Here is a 17,152-nt window from a genome sequence, read left to right as displayed (position 1 = left end):
CACTCAGTCACAGACACCAGCTCCCTCCTCACTCACTCTGACACCAGCTCCCTCCTAACTCACTCCCTGCACCAGCTCCCTCCTCACTCAGTCATTGGTACTGGCTCCCTCCTCACTCACTCTGACACCAGCTCCCTCCTCACTCACTCCCTGCACCAGCTCCCTCCTCACTCAGTCACAGACACCAGCTCCCTCCTCACTCACTCTGACACCAGCTCCCTCCTCACTCACTCTGACACCAGCTCCCTCCTCACTCACTCCCTGCACCAGCTCCCTCCTCACTCACTCACTGACACCAGCTCCCTCTTCACTCACTCACTGACAGCAGCTCCCTCCTCAATCACTGACACCAGCTCCCTCCTCACTCACTCACTGACACCAGCTCCCTCTTCACTCACTCACTGACAGCAGCTCCCTCCTCAATCACTGACACCAGCTCCCTCCTCACTCTGTCACTGACACCAGCTCCCTCCTCACTCAGTCACTGACACCAGCTCCCTCCTCACTCACTGACACTAGCTCCTTCTTCACTCACTCACTGACACCAGCTCCCTCCTCACTCACTCTGACACCATCTCCCTCCTCACTCAGTCACAGACACCAGCTCCCTCCTCACTCACTCTGACACCAGCTCCCTCCTAACTCACTCCCTGCACCAGCTCCCTCCTCACTCAGTCATTGGTACTGGCTCCCTCCTCACTCACTCTGACACCAGCTCCCTCCTCACTCACTCCCTGCACCAGCTCCCTCCTCACTCAGTCACAGACACCAGCTCCCTCCTCACTCACTCTGACACCAGCTCCCTCCTCACTCACTCTGACACCAGCTCCCTCCTCACTCACTCCCTGCACCAGCTCCCTCCTCACTCAGTCACTGACACCAGCTCCCTCCTCACTCTGTCACTGACACCAGCTCCCTCCTCACTCAGTCACTGACACCAGCTCCCTCCTCACTCACTCTGACACCAGCTCCCTCCTCACTCACTCACTGACACCAGCTCCCTCCTCACTCACTCTGACACCAGCTCCCTCCTCACTCACTCTGACACCAGCTCCCTCCTCACTCACTCCCTGCACCAGCCGTCTCCTCACTCAGTCACTGACACCAGCTCCCTCCTCACTCACTCTGACACCAGCTCCCTCCTCACTCACTCCCTGCACCAGCTCCCTCCTCACTCACTCACTGACACCAGCTCCCTCCTCACTCACTCACTCACTGACACCAGCTCCCTCGTCACTCACTCACTGACACCAGCTCCCTCGTCACACACTCACTGACACCAGCTCCCTCCTCACTCACTCACTGACACCAGCTCCCTCCTGACTCACTCTGACAGACACCAGCTCCCTCCTCACTCACTGACACCATCTCCCTCCTCACTCACTGACACCAGCTTCCTCCTCACTCACTCACTGACACCAGCTCCCTCCTCAGTCACTGACACTAGCTCCCTCCTCACTCACTCACTGACACCAACTCCCTCCTCACTCAGTCACTGACACCAGCTCCCTCCTCACTGACTGACACCAGCTCCCTCCTCACTGACTGACACCAGCTCCCTCCTCACTCAGTCACTGACACCAGCTCCCTCCTCACTCACGGACTGACACCAGCTCCCTCCTCACTCACTCACTGACACCAGCTTCCTCCTCACTCACTCACTGACACCAGCTCCCTGCTCACTCACTCACTGACACCAGCTCCCTCCTCAGTCACTGACACTAGCTCCCTCCTCACTCACTCACTGACACCAGCTCCCTTCTCACTCACTGACACCAGCTCCCTCCTCACTCACTCACTGACACCAGCTCCCTCCTCAGTCACTGACACCAGCTCCCTCCTCACTCACTGACACCAGCTCCCTCCTCATTCACTGACACCAGTTCCCTCCTCACTCACTCACTGACACCAGCTCCCTCCTCACTCACTGACACCAGCTCCCTCCTCACTCACTCACTGACACCAGCTCCCTCGTCACTCACTCACTGACACCAGCTCCCTCGTCACTCAGTGACACCAGCTCCCTCGTCACTCACTGACACCAGCTCCCTTGTCACTCACTGACACCAGCTCCCTCGTCACTCACTTACTGACACCAGCTCCCTCCTCACTCACTCTGACACCAGCTGCCTCCTCATTCACTCACTGACACCAGCTGCCTCGTCACTCACTCACTGACACCAGCTCCCTCGTCACTCAGTGACACCAGCTCCCTCGTCACTCACTGACACCAGCTCCCTCCTCACTCACTCACTGACACCAGCTCCCTCCTCACTCACTCACTGACACCAGCTCCCTCCTCACTCACTCTGACACCAGCTCCCTCCTCATTCACTCACTGACACCAGCTGCCTCGTCAGTCACTGACACCAGCTCCCTCCTCATTCACTCACTGACACCAGCTCCCTCACTCACTCACTGACACCATCTCCCTCCTCACTCACTGACACCAGCTCCCTCCTCACTTACTCACTGACACCAGCTCCCTCCTCACTCAGTGACACCAGCTCCCTCCTCACTCACTCACTGACACCAGCTCCCTCCTCATTCACTGACACCAGCTCCCTCGTCACTCACTCACTGACACCAGCTCCCACCTCACTCACTCACTGACACCAGCTCCCTCCTCACTCACTCACTGACACCAGCTCCCTCCTCACTCACTGACTGACACCAGCTCCCTCCTCACTCACTGACACCAGCTCCCTCCTCACTCAATGTTGGTAGCTCCCTCCTCACTCACTCTGACAGACACCAGCTCCCTCCTCACTCACTCACTCACTGACACCAGCTCCCTCCTCACTCACTCACTCACTGACACCAGCTCCCTCCTCACTCAGTCACTGACACCAGCTCCCTCCTCACTCACTGACACTAGCTCCTTCCTCACTCACTCACTGACACCAGCTCCCTCCTCACTCACTCTGACACCATCTCCCTCCTCACTCAGTCACAGACACCAGCTCCCTCCTCACTCACTCTGACACCAGCTCCCTCCTCACTCACTCCCTGCACCAGCTCCCTCCTCACTCAGTCATTGGTACTGGCTCCCTCCTCACTCACTCTGACACCAGCTCCCTCCTCACTCACTCCCTGCACCAGCTCCCTCCTCACTCACTCCCTGCACCAGCTCCCTCCTCACTCAGTCACAGACACCAGCTCCCTCCTCACTCACTCTGACACCAGCTCCCTCCTCACTCACTCTGACACCAGCTCCCTCCTCACTCACTCCCTGCACCAGCTCCCTCTTCACTCACTCACTGACACCAGCTCCCTCCTCACTCACTCACTCACTGACACCAGCTCCTTCCTCACTCAGTCACTGACACCAGCTCCCTCCTCACTCACTGACACCAGCTCCTTCCTCACTCACTCACTGACACCAGCTCCCTCCTCACTCACTCTGACACCATCTCCCTCCTCACTCAGTCACAGACACCAGCTCCCTCCTCACTCACTCTGACACCAGCTCCCTCCTCACTCACTCCCTGCACCAGCTCCTTCCTCACTCAGTCATTGGTACTGGCTCCCTCCTCACTCACTCTGACACCAGCTCCCTCCTCACTCACTCCCTGCACCAGCTCCCTCCTCACTCACTCCCTGCACCAGCTCCCTCCTCACTCAGTGACACCAGCTCCCTCCTCACTCACTCCCTGCACCAGCTCCCTCCTCACTCAGTCACAGACACCAGCTCCCTCCTCACTCACTCTGACACCAGCTCCCTCCTCACTCACTCCCTGCACCAGCTCCCTCCTCACTCACTCACTGACACCAGCTCCCTCTTCACTCACTCACTGACAGCAGCTCCCTCCTCAATCACTGACACCAGCTCCCTCCTCACTCACTCACTGACAACAGCTCCCTCCTCACTCACTCACTGACACCAGCTCCCTCCTCACTCACGGACTGACACCAGCTCCTTCCTCACTCACTCACTGACACCAGCTCCCTCCTCACTCAGTCACTGACACCAGCTCCCTCCTCACTCTGTCACTGACACCAGCTCCCTCCTCACTCAGTCACTGACACCAGCTCCCTCCTCACTCACTCTGACACCAGCTCCCTCCTCACTCACTCTGACACCAGCTCCCTCCTCACTCACTCCCTGCACCAGCTCCCTCCTCACTCAGTCACTGACACCAGCTCCCTCCTCACTCACTCTGACACCAGCTCCCTCCTCACTCACTCCCTGCACCAGCTCCCTCCTCACTCACTCACTGACACCAGCTCCCTCCTCACTCACTCACTCACTCACTCACTGACACCAGCTCCCTCGTCACTCACTCACTGACACCAGCTCCCTCGTCACACACTCACTGACACCAGCTCCCTCCTCACTCACTCACTGACACCAGCTCCCTCCTGACTCACTCTGACAGACACCAGCTCCCTCCTCACTCACTGACACCATCTCCCTCCTCACTCACTGACACCAGCTTCCTCCTCACTCACTCACTGACACCAGCTCCCTCCTCAGTCACTGACACTAGCCTCCTCCTCACTCACTCACTGACACCAGCTCCCTCCTCACTCACTCTGACTCCAGCTCCCTCCTCACTCACTCACTGACACCAGCTCCCTCCTCACTCAGTCACTGACACCAGCTCCCTCCTCACTGACTGACACCAGCTCCCTCCTCACTGACTGACACCAGCTCCCTCCTCACTGACTGACACCAGCTCCCTCCTCACTCAGTCACTGACACCAGCTCCCTCCTCACTCACGGACTGACACCAGCTCCCTCCTCACTCACTGACACCATCTCCCTCCTCACTCACTGACACCAGCTTCCTCCTCACTCACTCACTGACACCAGCTCCCTGCTCACTCACTCACTGACACCAGCTCCCTCCTCACTCACTCACTGACACCAGCTCCCTCCTCACTCACTGACACCAGCTCCCTCCTCACTCACTCACTGACACCAGCTCCCTCCTCAGTCACTGACACTAGCTCCCTCCTCACTCACTCACTGACACCAGCTCCCTCCTCACTCACTGACACCAGCTCCCTCCTCACTCACTCACTGACACCAGCTCCCTCGTCACTCACTCACTGACACCAGCTCCCTCGTCACTCAGTGACACCAGCTCCCTCGTCACTCAGTGACACCAGCTCCCTCGTCACTCACTGACACCAGCTCCCTCGTCACTCACTTACTGACACCAACTCCCTCGTCACTCACTGACACCAGCTGCCTCCTCACTCACTCTGAAAGACACCAGCTCCCTCCTCACTCACTGACACCAGCTCCCTCCTCACCAACTGACACCAGCTCCCTCCTCACTCACTCACTGACACCAGCTCCCTCCTCATTCACTCACTGACACCAGCTCCCTCCTGACTCACTGACACCAGATTCCTCCTCACTCACTGACACCAGCTCCCTCCTCACTCACTGACACCAGCTCCCTACTCACTCACTGACACCAACTCCCTCCTCACTCACTGACACCAACTGCCTCCTCACTCATTGACATCAGCTCCCTCCTCACTCACTGACACCAGCTCCCTCCTCACTCACTCACTGACACCGGCTCCCTCCTCACTCACTCACTGACACCAGCTCCCTCCTCACTCACTCACTGACACCAGCTCCCTCCTCACTCACTGACAGCATCTCCCTCCTCGCTCACTCTGACAGACACCAGCTCCCTCCTCACTCACTGACACCAGCTCCCTCCTCACTCACTCCCTGACACCAGCTCCCTCCTCACTCACTCACTGACACCAGCTCCCTCCTCACTCACTCACTGACACCAGCTCCCTCCTCACTCACTCTGACAGACACCAGCTCCCTCGTCACTCACTCACTGACACCAGCTCCCTCGTCACTCACTGACACCAGCTCCCTCCTCACTCACTCACTGACACCAGCTCCCTCCTCACTCACTCTGACAGACACCAGCTCCCTCGTCACTCACTCACTGACACCAGCTCCCTCGTCACTCACTGACACCAGCTCCCTCGTCACTCACTGACACCAGCTCCCTCGTCACTCACTCAGACACTAGCTCCCTCCTCACTTACTGACACCAGCTCCCTCCTCAGTTACTGACACCAGCTCCCTCCTCACTCACTCACTGACACCAACTCCCTCGGCACTCACTGACACCAGCTCCCTCCTTACTCACTGACACCAGCTCTCTCCTCACTCACTCACTGACACCAGCTGTCTCCTCACTCACTGACTGACACCAGCTCCCTCCTCACTGACTTTGACAGACACCAGCTCCCTCCTCACTTGCTCGAGACAGCTCATCTCCCTCCTCGTTCCACGCAGTCTCTATTTGTAACCATAGCTCTACATTCTGCATTGTGTTGTGTTTATTTTGTGCTGCCTTGTTGTTGTTGCATCGGTTTGTATGGCGTTCTAAACCAAGCTTTTCTGTGCGTGTGACTATAATAGGCAGGGTCACTAATCACTTACCATGCAATTAGGCGATGTACCAATTACGCATCCTCCTATCAAGGCTTCGTGGTGTTTGATGAGACTGTTATAGTCAGATATCCAGCCTGTGGCCTGTGTTAGTTCTTGTTGATATTGAATCCTGCAGTGCTGATGTTTGGCCTTGTTTCTGGTCATGCCATTGAGTGTTGTGGGGCAGTAGCTGGATGCTCTCTGTGGGAGATGGCCCTTGCCCGGCTCTCATAGCACGAGTGACTCTCGCTATACCGACACTGCACTCAAATTGGGGATAACACTGAACTGGCAGTGAAAATCAAAATAAAACTGCAGATGCAATTTCCAAGGAAAACTAGGGGGCATATATTTTGGGTGTTGAGGGGGTGGTGAAGTTTAAAAAGAACCTCAGTGGCAGCTTTGTTCATGCAGAGGGTGGTGAGTGTATGAATTGGCTGAGGCAGGTACAGGACTATCACTTCAGAACGACTTGGATAGGTGCACATAGGAGAGTGACTTGGAGGGATCTGCGCTGAGGGCAGGAAATTGTGACGAGCCGTGCGGGTACCGTGGTTGCTGTGGACAGGCTGAGCTAAAGGGCCTAAATTGACGCAGTACAGTACCGCTCTGTGTTTCGATGCTAGAAACAGGAATGCTGGACACACTCGGCACGTCAGGCCGCACGTGTGGATAGAGAAAGGGGAGTTTTCCGTGACCTTCAGCAGAACTGGGAAGGAGGCAAAAGAAGCTTATCCATCTCCAGGGAGGGTGGGGGAGGTCTCGACCGGGCAGATCCGTGACTGAAGACGAGTGATCCGCAAGCGGATCTCCCAGTCTGTCCAGGAATGTTGAGGAGAGCACAGTTGTAACACCGAGGTCAGTTCATTGGCCGTGTAAGTGAATTGCTGCCTCACCTGGAACAAGACGGTTGGTGCTCCTGGACGGTGGGGAGGGATGAGATGAAAGGCCAAGGGTTAGATTTCCCACTCCTGCATGTGGAAGTGCTGTAAGAGGGAGTGTGGTTGGTGAGGGGTGGAAGGGCAGACCAGGGAGTCACAAAGTGAGCGGTGTACCTGAAGTTCTAGAAGAGGGCCGGGAGGGGGGGGGGGTCAGTCTGTTTGGAGTTGGTGGGATTGTGAAGGATGATGTGCTGAATGTGACGCAAAGGAGAAGAAGAAGAGGAATTATGCTGTCGCTCTGTCCAGGAATAGAGGGGTGGGAGCCAAGGGGAGGGTGGTGTTTCAGGTGGGAAGTTATGCTTCAGGAGGAGGGAACACACACTTGTGTGGAAGGTGTTGGACATCAGAACGAATGTGACAGAGAACTGGGCGAATGAAATGGAGGCCTTACACAAGGCTGAGTAGTCAAGGTGGAGGGGGGTGGAATCTGTGGGCTTGTCATGGCTGGCCTGTCCCTTGATGATCTAGAAAAAAGGGGAGAGTCAAAATGGACCACGAAAGTGAGAGGTGGAGGGAAAGTGGCAGCGAAAGGCAGGGGATCTTCAGGTTCACAAAGAGTCACCAGTCTGCTGTCAGTGTAGTGGAGAAGGACTGAAACAGGGAGCAGGGCAATGCTGACTGGTAGTGGAATTCTGGTACAGTCGTGGCTGAGGAAAGAGTGGTGTGCTGGAGAGTTCCTGTGGGAGAGGGTTGGGGTTGAACAGGTAGAAGAAGCTGGAAGGAACTTACTGGATATTCAAAATGTGGTAGATGTAGGCTCCATGGACCTTTGGGGTGTTTACGGATGAGGAGAATTGAGAAGAAGATGGAAAGTTGAAGCTGTCATACCATCCTTGCCACACTCGATACCACCTCCTCACTTGGCACTTCCCCTGTGCCACTTAGTGCTGCTTCTCTGTCTGAGACCTGGGACAATGATGAAAATTCACTTCAAGAATTCCCAGCTGGCCTGGCAGAGAATGCCTCTGTTACCTAATCATGGTGAGCTACAGGCCAATCTCCATCCCGGTGTCCAGGGGCTGCTAATCCACTACCCTTGCTGGGCTGTTCAGGTGGATTGCTGGGCAGGATTAGATGGTTTGTTCATACGAAGGTGTGCCTGGGTGACAAATAGTCGAGATTTTCATCCAACACTTTGTGGGAATGGGACTTGTTTCAGACCAACTTGAGTTCCCTCCCTCAGCTTGTGTGGGGTATGTGAAATGCAACACTTCTGCAGTGTTTTCTCATTCTCTCCTCCCCATTCCTCACCTTTCCCTTCATGTGTCTCTCAGAGGATCTTTCACAGCCATCAGTTCCTATCATAAACCCTCCTCCAATGAACCAAGTTCCCCCAATTCTTGGCTTTCTTCTGGTTTAAAGAGTCCTCCTTAATTTGCACCAGCTCTGCTAAGATTCCACAACAGACACATCTCCCTCTACCCTTCCACATTTCTAAGGGATATCCTCTCCTGGGTTCAGTGGTGGCTTTACTGTCCCCACGAACCACCTTACTTCTTTCAGCATTCACCTTGCAACCATAGGTAATGCAATGCCTGCCCTACCCTCCCTTCCCTCCCCACCAACGAGGGACACAAACTGCCTTTGCCAGTGAAGCAACAACTCACTCGCACCGTTTACAATCCAGTGCACTGTATATGCTGTTTACAGTGCGGTGCACACTGGAGAAACCAAATGCAGATTGGATGTTGGCTTTGCAGAGCCATTCAGCAGGAGTGACCCTGACTCCGAGTTGCCCACCCCTTTAGTTCTCCATCCCACTCTCAGTCTGACCTATAGGTCTGTGCTCTGTAAATGAGAGCCCTAGTAACAGCACCACGTCTTCTGTGGACGTCATCAGAATCAGACCTGTTATCACTAAATTGAAAGTCAGAGCAAGGTAAAGCAGGTCAAAACTGAGTCAGTGGTGCACGTGGATGTTCTACAGCCGACTTTGGTTGTTGTGGCAATAAGCTGTACTGTAGATGAATAACAAGCTAATGAGGGCTGTTAGAGAGAAAACATGATCAGTTTAAAACAGGAAATGTCAAACCATTGGAATACTCAGAGATCAGAGAATCTGAAGCCACTATCACAGGTGGATGATGTACAGTAGAAATGACCTGGTCTAAGAGAGAAGAAAGCAAGTTCCCTGAATACTGAACTCAATGTAAGAAGACTGCAATGAAAGGGGCTATCTGCTCTTGGAGTCAGAGGACATAGATTAATGTCTGTCACGAGCCTTGTGGCCCATCAGGCCAGTGCTTATGCCAGTTTCCAGAGAACACAGAGGCATAGACCATTATGGCACAGAAATAGGCCCTTCAGCCCATCTAATCCATGCCAAACTATATTACTTAGTCCCATTGACCCACGCCTCGACCATAGCCCACCATACACCTCCCATCCAGAGACTTCTCTTAAATGCTAGAACTGAATTTGCATCTGCCACTTCTACTGACATCTCATTCCACACTCTGGCTTGCTCTGATTTAGTGTAATACAGACGTTTAAAAAAAAATGTCCTCCAGCCCAATGTCTCTGCTGAACAAGATGTCTATCTGAAGCTAGTTCCATTTGCTGACAATTGCCCATATTCCTCTAAGCCTTGTACCTGTCCAAATGTTGTAATTGTAGCCACCTCTACAGCTCATTCCATATATGCACCAACTCTGTGTGGGAAACATCCCCCAGGTCCACTTTTAATCTTTCACCTCCCAGCTTCAACTTTAATCCTCTGGGTTTAGGCTCCTGCTCCCCTACTCTGGGAAAAGACTAACCATCCCCTTTATGCATACCCCTCCTGATTTAACATCCCTCCAATGCATAAGGTCACCCATCAGATTCCCATCTCCAGAGAAACAGACCCAGGCCATCCAATCTCTGACTGTAACTGAACATAGAACATAGAATAGTACAGCACAGTAAAGCCCATCGGTTTCTGTCTCAGTCACATCCTGGTGAATCATTTCTGCACCCTGTCGCGATTTATCACCTCACTCGTGTTGTTGGGTGAGTGGAACTGCATACGGGTGAGGCTGCACCAATGACTTGTAAACTGGGTTATTATTATCATGTGTACTGAGTTACAGTGGTAAAACTTTGTTTTGCTCGTCATCCATATTGATAATTTTGTCACGGTTTATTCTGCATTGGGCCAGTACAAGAGAAAACAATAATAAAATGCAGAATAAATTGTTAGAGAAAGAGAAATTGCTGAGCATGCAGATAATAAGGTTCAGGGTCACAGCAAGTTAGATTGTGAGGTCAAAAGTCCATTTTGTAGTACTAGGGAACTATTTAATAGTCTTTAACAGCAAGTTAGAAGCTGTCCTTGAGCCTGGTGGTGCATGCTTTCAGGCTTCTGTATCTTCTACCAGATGGGGTGGGGGGAGAAGAGACAATGCGGCAGGGTGGGTGGGGTCTTTGATTATGTTTAGCAAGACGACAAGAAGTATAGACATAGTCTATGGAAGGGAGGCTGGTTTCCATGGAGTCCACAACTTTCTGCCTTTTCTTGTAGAGCAGTTGCATTGATGCAGAATAGAATGCTTTCTGTGCTGTTCAATTAAAAATCAGTGAGTCAACATTTCTTTAACCTCCTGAGGAAGTAGAGGCACTGTTGAGCTTTAATAGCCGGAGGATCTATGTGGTGGGATTTATGAGATGATCTCAGGCAATGATTGGTCAGCTGATAACCTGGACGGCACCACTGGGAGTGATTAGCTGGCATGGTCGCTGTGACAGGATCTGTGCGGGTAGACAGTCGATCAGACTGATGGAGTAACCCCTGGCTCTCTTTCTGTCTCCAGAATCTCACAGACACTCCGCATCAGTGGAAGCATCATCGCAATCTTTATCCTCTTCCTCCTCACCGCCATCCTGGTGAAGATCTCCATTGAGCCGCTGACTTTCTTTGTAGTCACCATGGTGACCATCGTCCTCATTAACTGTAGGCCAGAGGGGGCTGTATATCCATGTGTCTGGACACCTGGTTCCCCATATATATATATATATATGTGTGTGTGTGAGAGAGAGAGACAGTGTGGTTCTCATCCAGTACTGCCCCTCCCTCAGTGTGACACTCCCTCAGTGTGACACTCCCACAGTGTGACTCTCCCTCACCCCACTCCCTCAGTGTGACACTCCCTCAGTGTGACACTCCCACAGTGTGACACTCCCACAGTGTGACTCTCCCTCACCCCACTCCCTCAGTGTGACACTCCCTCAGTGTGACTCTCCCTCAGTGTGACACTCCCTCACCCCACTCCCTCAGTGTGACACTCCCTCAGTGTGACACTCCCTCAGTGTGACACTCCCACAGTGTGACTCTCCCTCACCCCACTCCCTCAGTGTGACACTCCCTCAGTGTGACACTCCCACAGTGTGACACTCCCACAGTGTGACTCTCCCTCACCCCACTCCCTCAGTGTGACACTCCCTCAGTGTGACTCTCCCTCAGTGTGACACTCCCTCACCCCACTCCCTCAGTGTGACACTCCCTCAGTGTGACTCTCCCTCAGTGTGACACTCCCTCACCTCACTCCCTCAGTGTGACACTCCCTCAGTGTGACACTCCCTCTCCCCACTCCCTCAGTGTGACACTCCCTCAGTGTGACTCTCCCTCAGTGTGACACTCCCTCAGTGTGACACTCCCTCACCTCACTCCCTCAGTGTGACACTCCCTCAGTGTGACTCTCCCTCAATGTGACAATCCCACAGTGTGACTCTCCCTCACCCCACTCCCTCAGTGTGACACTCCCTCAGTGTGACACTCCCACAGTGTGACTCTCCCTCACCCCACTCCCTCAGTGTGACACTCCCTCAGTGTGACACTCCCTCACCTCACTCCCTCAGTGTGACACTCCCTCAGTGTGACTCTCCCTCAGTGTGACTCTCCCTCAGTGTGACTCTCCCTCACCCCACTCCTCAGTGTGACACTCCCTCAGTGTGACACTCCCTCAGTGTGACTCTCCCTCAGTGTGACTCTCCCTCACCCCACTCCTCAGTGTGACTCTCCCTCAGTGTGACTCTCCCTCACCCCACTCCTCAGTGTGACACTCCCTCAGTGTGACACTCCCTCAGTGTGACTCTCCCTCAGTGTGACTCTCCCTCACCCCACTCCTCAGTGTGACACTCCCTCAGTGTGACACTCCCTCACCTCACTCCCTCAGTGTGACACTCCCTCAGTGTGACTCTCCCTCAGTGTGACTCTCCCTCAGCCCACTCCTCAGTGTGACACTCCCACAGTGTGACACTCCCTCAGTGTGACTCTCCCTCAGTGTGACTCTCCCTCACCTCACTCCCTCAGTGTGACACTCCCTCACCTCACTCCCTCAGTGTGACACTCCCTCACCCCACTCCCTCAGTGTGACTCTCCCTCAGTGTGACCCTCCCTCAGTGTGACACTCCCACAGTGTGACTCTCCCTCAGTGTGACACTCCCTCACCTCACTCCCTCAGTGTGACACTCCCTCACCCCACTCCCTCAGTGTGACTCTCCCTCAGTGTGACACTCCCACAGTGTGACTCTCCCTCAGTGTGACTCTCCCTCACCTCACTCCCTCAGTGTGACACTCCCTCACCCCACTCCCTCAGTGTGACTCTCCCTCAGTGTGACACTCCCACAGTGTGACTCTCCCTCAGTGTGACACTCCCTCACCTCACTCCCTCAGTGTGACACTCCCTCACCCCACTCCCTCAGTGTGACACTCCCTCACCCCACTCCCTCAGTGCGACTCTCCCTCAGTGTGACACTCCCACAGTGTGACTCTCCCTCAGTGTGACACTCCCTCACCTCACTCCCTCAGTGTGACTCTCCCTCACCTCACTCCCTCAGTGTGACACTCCCTCACCCCACTCCCTCAGTGTGACTCTCCCTCAGTGTGACACTCCCACAGTGTGACTCTCCCTCAGTGTGACACTCCCTCACCTCACTCCCTCAGTGTGACACTCCCTCACCTCACTCCCTCAGTGTGACACTCACTCACCTCACTCCCTCAGTGTGACTCTCCCTCAGTGTGACTCTCCCTCAGTGTGACACTCCCTCACCTCACTCCCTCAGTGTGACACTCCCTCACCTCACTCCCTCAGTGTGACTCTCCCTCAGTGTGACTCTCCCTCAGTGTGACACTTCCTCACCCCACTCCCTCAGTGTGACACGCCCTCACCCCACTCCCTCAGTGTGACTCTCCCTCAGTGTGACACTCCCTCACCCCACTCCCTCAGTGTGACACGCCCTCACCTCACTCCCTCAGTGTGACTCTCCCTCAGTGTGACTCTCCCTCAGTGTGACACTTCCTCACCCCACTCCCTCAGTGTGACACGCCCTCACCCCACTCCCTCAGTGTGACACGCCCTCACCTCACTCCCTCAGTGTGACACTCCCACAGTGTGACACTCCCACAATGTGACTCTCCCTCACCTCACTCCCTCAGTGTGACACTTCCTCAGTGTGACTCTCCCTCAGTGTGACTCTCCCACAGTGTGGCACTCCCTCACCCCACTCCCTGAGTGTGACAATCCCACAGTGTGACACTCCCACAATGTGACTCTCCCTCACCCCACTCCCTCAGTGTGACACGCCCTCACCTCACTCCCTCAGTGTGACTCTCCCTCAGTGTGACACTCCCTCACCCCACTCCCTCAGTGTGACACTCCCTCACCCCACTCCCTCAGTGTGACACTCCCTCAGTGTGACACTTCCTCACCCCACTCCCTCAGTGTGACACGCCCTCACCCCACTCCCTCAGTGTGACTCTCCCTCAGTGTGACACTCCCTCACCCCACTCCCTCAGTGTGACACTCCCACAGTGTGACTCTCCCTCAATGTGACAATCCCACAGTGTGACACTCCCACAATGTGACTCTCCCTCACCTCACTCCCTCAGTGTGACTCTCCCTCAGTGTGAAACTCCCTCACCCCACTCCCACAGTTTGGCACTCCCTCAGTGTGACTGTCCCACAGTGTGACTCTCCCTCACCCCACTCCCACAGTGTGGCACTCCCTCACCTCACTCCCTCAGTGTGACACTCCCACAGTGTGACACTCCCTCAGTGTGACACTCCCTCAGTGTGACTCTCCCTCAGTGTGACACTTCCTCACCCCACTCCCTCAGTGTGACACTCCCTCACCCCACTCCCTCAGTGTGACACGCCCTCACCTCACTCCCTCAGTGTGACTCTCCCTCAGTGTGACACTCCCTCACCCCACTCCCTCAGTGTGACTCTCCCTCAGTGTGACACTCCCTCAGTGTGACACTCCCACAGTGTGACACTCCCACAATGTGACTCTCCCTCACCTCACTCCCTCAGTGTGACACTTCCTCAGTGTGACACTCCCACAATGTGACACTCCCTCACCCCACTCCCACAGTGTGACACTCCCTCAGTGTGACTGTCCCACAGTGTGACTCTCCCTCACCCCACTCCCACAGTGTGGCACTCCCTCACCTCACTCCCTCAGTGTGACACTCCCACAGTGTGACACTCCCTCACCCCACTCCCTCAGTGTGACACTCCCTCACCTCACTCCCTCAGTGTGACACTCCCACAGTGTGACACTCCCACAATGTGACTCTCCCTCACCTCACTCCCTCAGTGTGACACTCCCTCACCCCACTCCCTCAGTGTGACACTCCCACAGTGTGACACTCCCTCACCCCACTCCCTCAGTGTGACACTCCCTCACCCCACTCCCTCAGTGTGACACTCCCTCAGTGTGACTCTCCCACAGTGTGACACTCCCTCACCCCACTCCCACAGTGTGACACTCCCTCACCCCACTCCCTCAGTGTGGCACTCCCACAGTGTGACACTCCCTCACCCCACTCCCACAGTGTGACACTCCCTCACCCCACTCCCTCAGTGTGGCACTCCCACAGTGTAACACTCCCTCACCCCACTCCCACAGTGTGACACTCCCTCACCCCACTCCCTCAGTGTGGCACTCCCACAGTGTAACACTCCCTCACCCCACTCCCACAGTGTGACACTCCCTCACCCCACTCCCTCAGTGTGGCAGTCCCACAGTGTGACTCTCCCTCAGTGTGACACTCCTTCACCCCACTCCCACAGTGTGACACTCCCTCAGTGTGACACTTCCTCACCCCACTCCCTCAGTGTGACACTCCCTCACCCCACTCCCACAGTGTGACACTCCCTCACCCCACTCCCTCAGTGTGACACTCCCACAGTGTGACTCTCCCTCAGTGTGAAACTCCCTCACTCCACCTCCTCAGTGTGACACTCCCACAATGTGACACTCCCTCACCTCACTCCCTCAGTGTGAGTCTCCCTCACCCCACTCCCTCAGTGTGACACTCCCACAATGTGACTCTCCCTCAGTGTGACACTCCCTCACCCCACTCCCACAGTGTGACACTCCCTCAGTGTGACACTTCCTCACCCCACTCCCTCAGTGTGACACTCCCTCACCCCACTCCCACAGTGTGACACTCCCTCACCCCACTCCCTCAGTGTGACACTCCCACAGTGTGACTCTCCCTCAGTGTGAAACTCCCTCACTCCACTCCCTCAGTGTGACACTCCCACAATGTGACACTCCCTCACCTCACTCCCTCAGTGTGAGTCTCCCTCACCCCACTCCCAGTGTGAGTCTCCCTCACCCCACTCCCACAGTGTGACACTCCCTCACCCCACTCCCACAGTGTGACATTCCCTTAGTGTGACACTCCCTCACCCCACTCCCTCAGTGTGACTCTCCCTCACCCCACTCCCACAGTGTGACATTCCCACAGTGTGACTCTCCCTCAGTGTGACACTCCCTCACCCCACTCCCACAGTGTGACACTCCCTCACCCCACTCCCTCAGTGTGACACTCCCTCACCTCACTCCCTCAGTGTGACACTCCCTCACCCCACTCCCTCAGTGTGACACTCCCACAGTGTGACTCTCCCTCACCCCACTCCCTCAGTGTGACACTCCCACAGTGTGACTCTCCCTCAGTGTGGCACTCCCTCACCTCACTCCCTCAGTGTGACACTCCCTCAGTGTGACTCTCCCTCAGTGTGACACTCCCTCAGTGTGACACTCACCTACCCCACTCCCACAGTGTGACATTCCCATAGTGTGACATTCCCTCAGTGTGACACTCACCTACCCCACTCCCACAGTGTGACATTCCCATAGTGTGACATTCCCTCAGTGTGACACTCCCTCACCCCACTCCCTCAGTGTGTCTCTCTCTCACCCCACTCCCACAGTGTGACACTCCCTCAGTGTGACACTCCCTCACCTCACTCCCTCAGTGTGACACTCCCTCACCCCACTCCCTCAGTGTGACACTCCCACAGTGTGACTCTCCCACAGTGTGACTCTCCCTCATCCCACTCCCTCAGTGTGACACTCCCACAGTGTGACTCTCCCTCACCCCACTCCCTCAGTGTGACTCCCCCTCACCCCACTCCCTCAGTGTGACACTCCCACAATGTGACTCTCCCTCAGTGTGGCACTCCCTCACCTCACTCCCTCAGTGTGACACTCCCTCAGTGTGACACTCACCTACCCCACTCCCACAGTGTGACATTCCCTCAGTGTGACTCTCCCTCAGTGTGACACTCCCTCACTCCACTCCCACAGTGTGACTCTGCCTCACCCCACTCCCTCAGAGTGAGTCTCTCTCACCCCAGTCCCTCAGCATGAGTCTCCCTCACCCCACTCCCACAGTGTGACTCTCCCTCACCCCACTCCCTCAGAGTGAGTCTCTCTCACCCCAGTCCCTCAGCATGAGTCTCCCTCACCCCACTCCCACAGTGTAAGTCTCCCTCACCCCACTCCCTCAGTGTGACTC

At 55.3% G+C, this 17,152-nt stretch overlaps 1 protein-coding gene across 10 annotated transcripts in view; it reads left to right on the top strand.

Moving 5' to 3' along the window:
• Positions 1 to 17,152, top strand: part of LOC140191510 (equilibrative nucleoside transporter 1-like) — a 116,666-nt gene that overhangs the window by 66,457 nt on the left and 33,057 nt on the right. For 8 of the 10 annotated variants that reach the window (XM_072248976.1, XM_072248988.1, XM_072248973.1 and 5 more), the window contains exon 5: positions 11,154 to 11,293. In XM_072248976.1, the coding sequence (XP_072105077.1) occupies positions 11,154 to 11,293 (140 nt within the window). The remainder of the gene's footprint in view (positions 1 to 11,153; positions 11,294 to 17,152) is intronic. The other 2 variants (XM_072249025.1, XM_072249034.1) reach the window with 1 other exon arrangement.

The sequence above is a fragment of the Mobula birostris genome, chromosome 2 (assembly GCF_030028105.1).
Source record: "Mobula birostris isolate sMobBir1 chromosome 2, sMobBir1.hap1, whole genome shotgun sequence".
In the NCBI taxonomy this organism is placed as follows: domain Eukaryota; kingdom Metazoa; phylum Chordata; class Chondrichthyes; order Myliobatiformes; family Myliobatidae; genus Mobula; species Mobula birostris.
The sequence above is the reverse complement of the archived record's forward strand: the minus strand, read 5'-3'. Positions and strand labels throughout refer to the sequence as shown.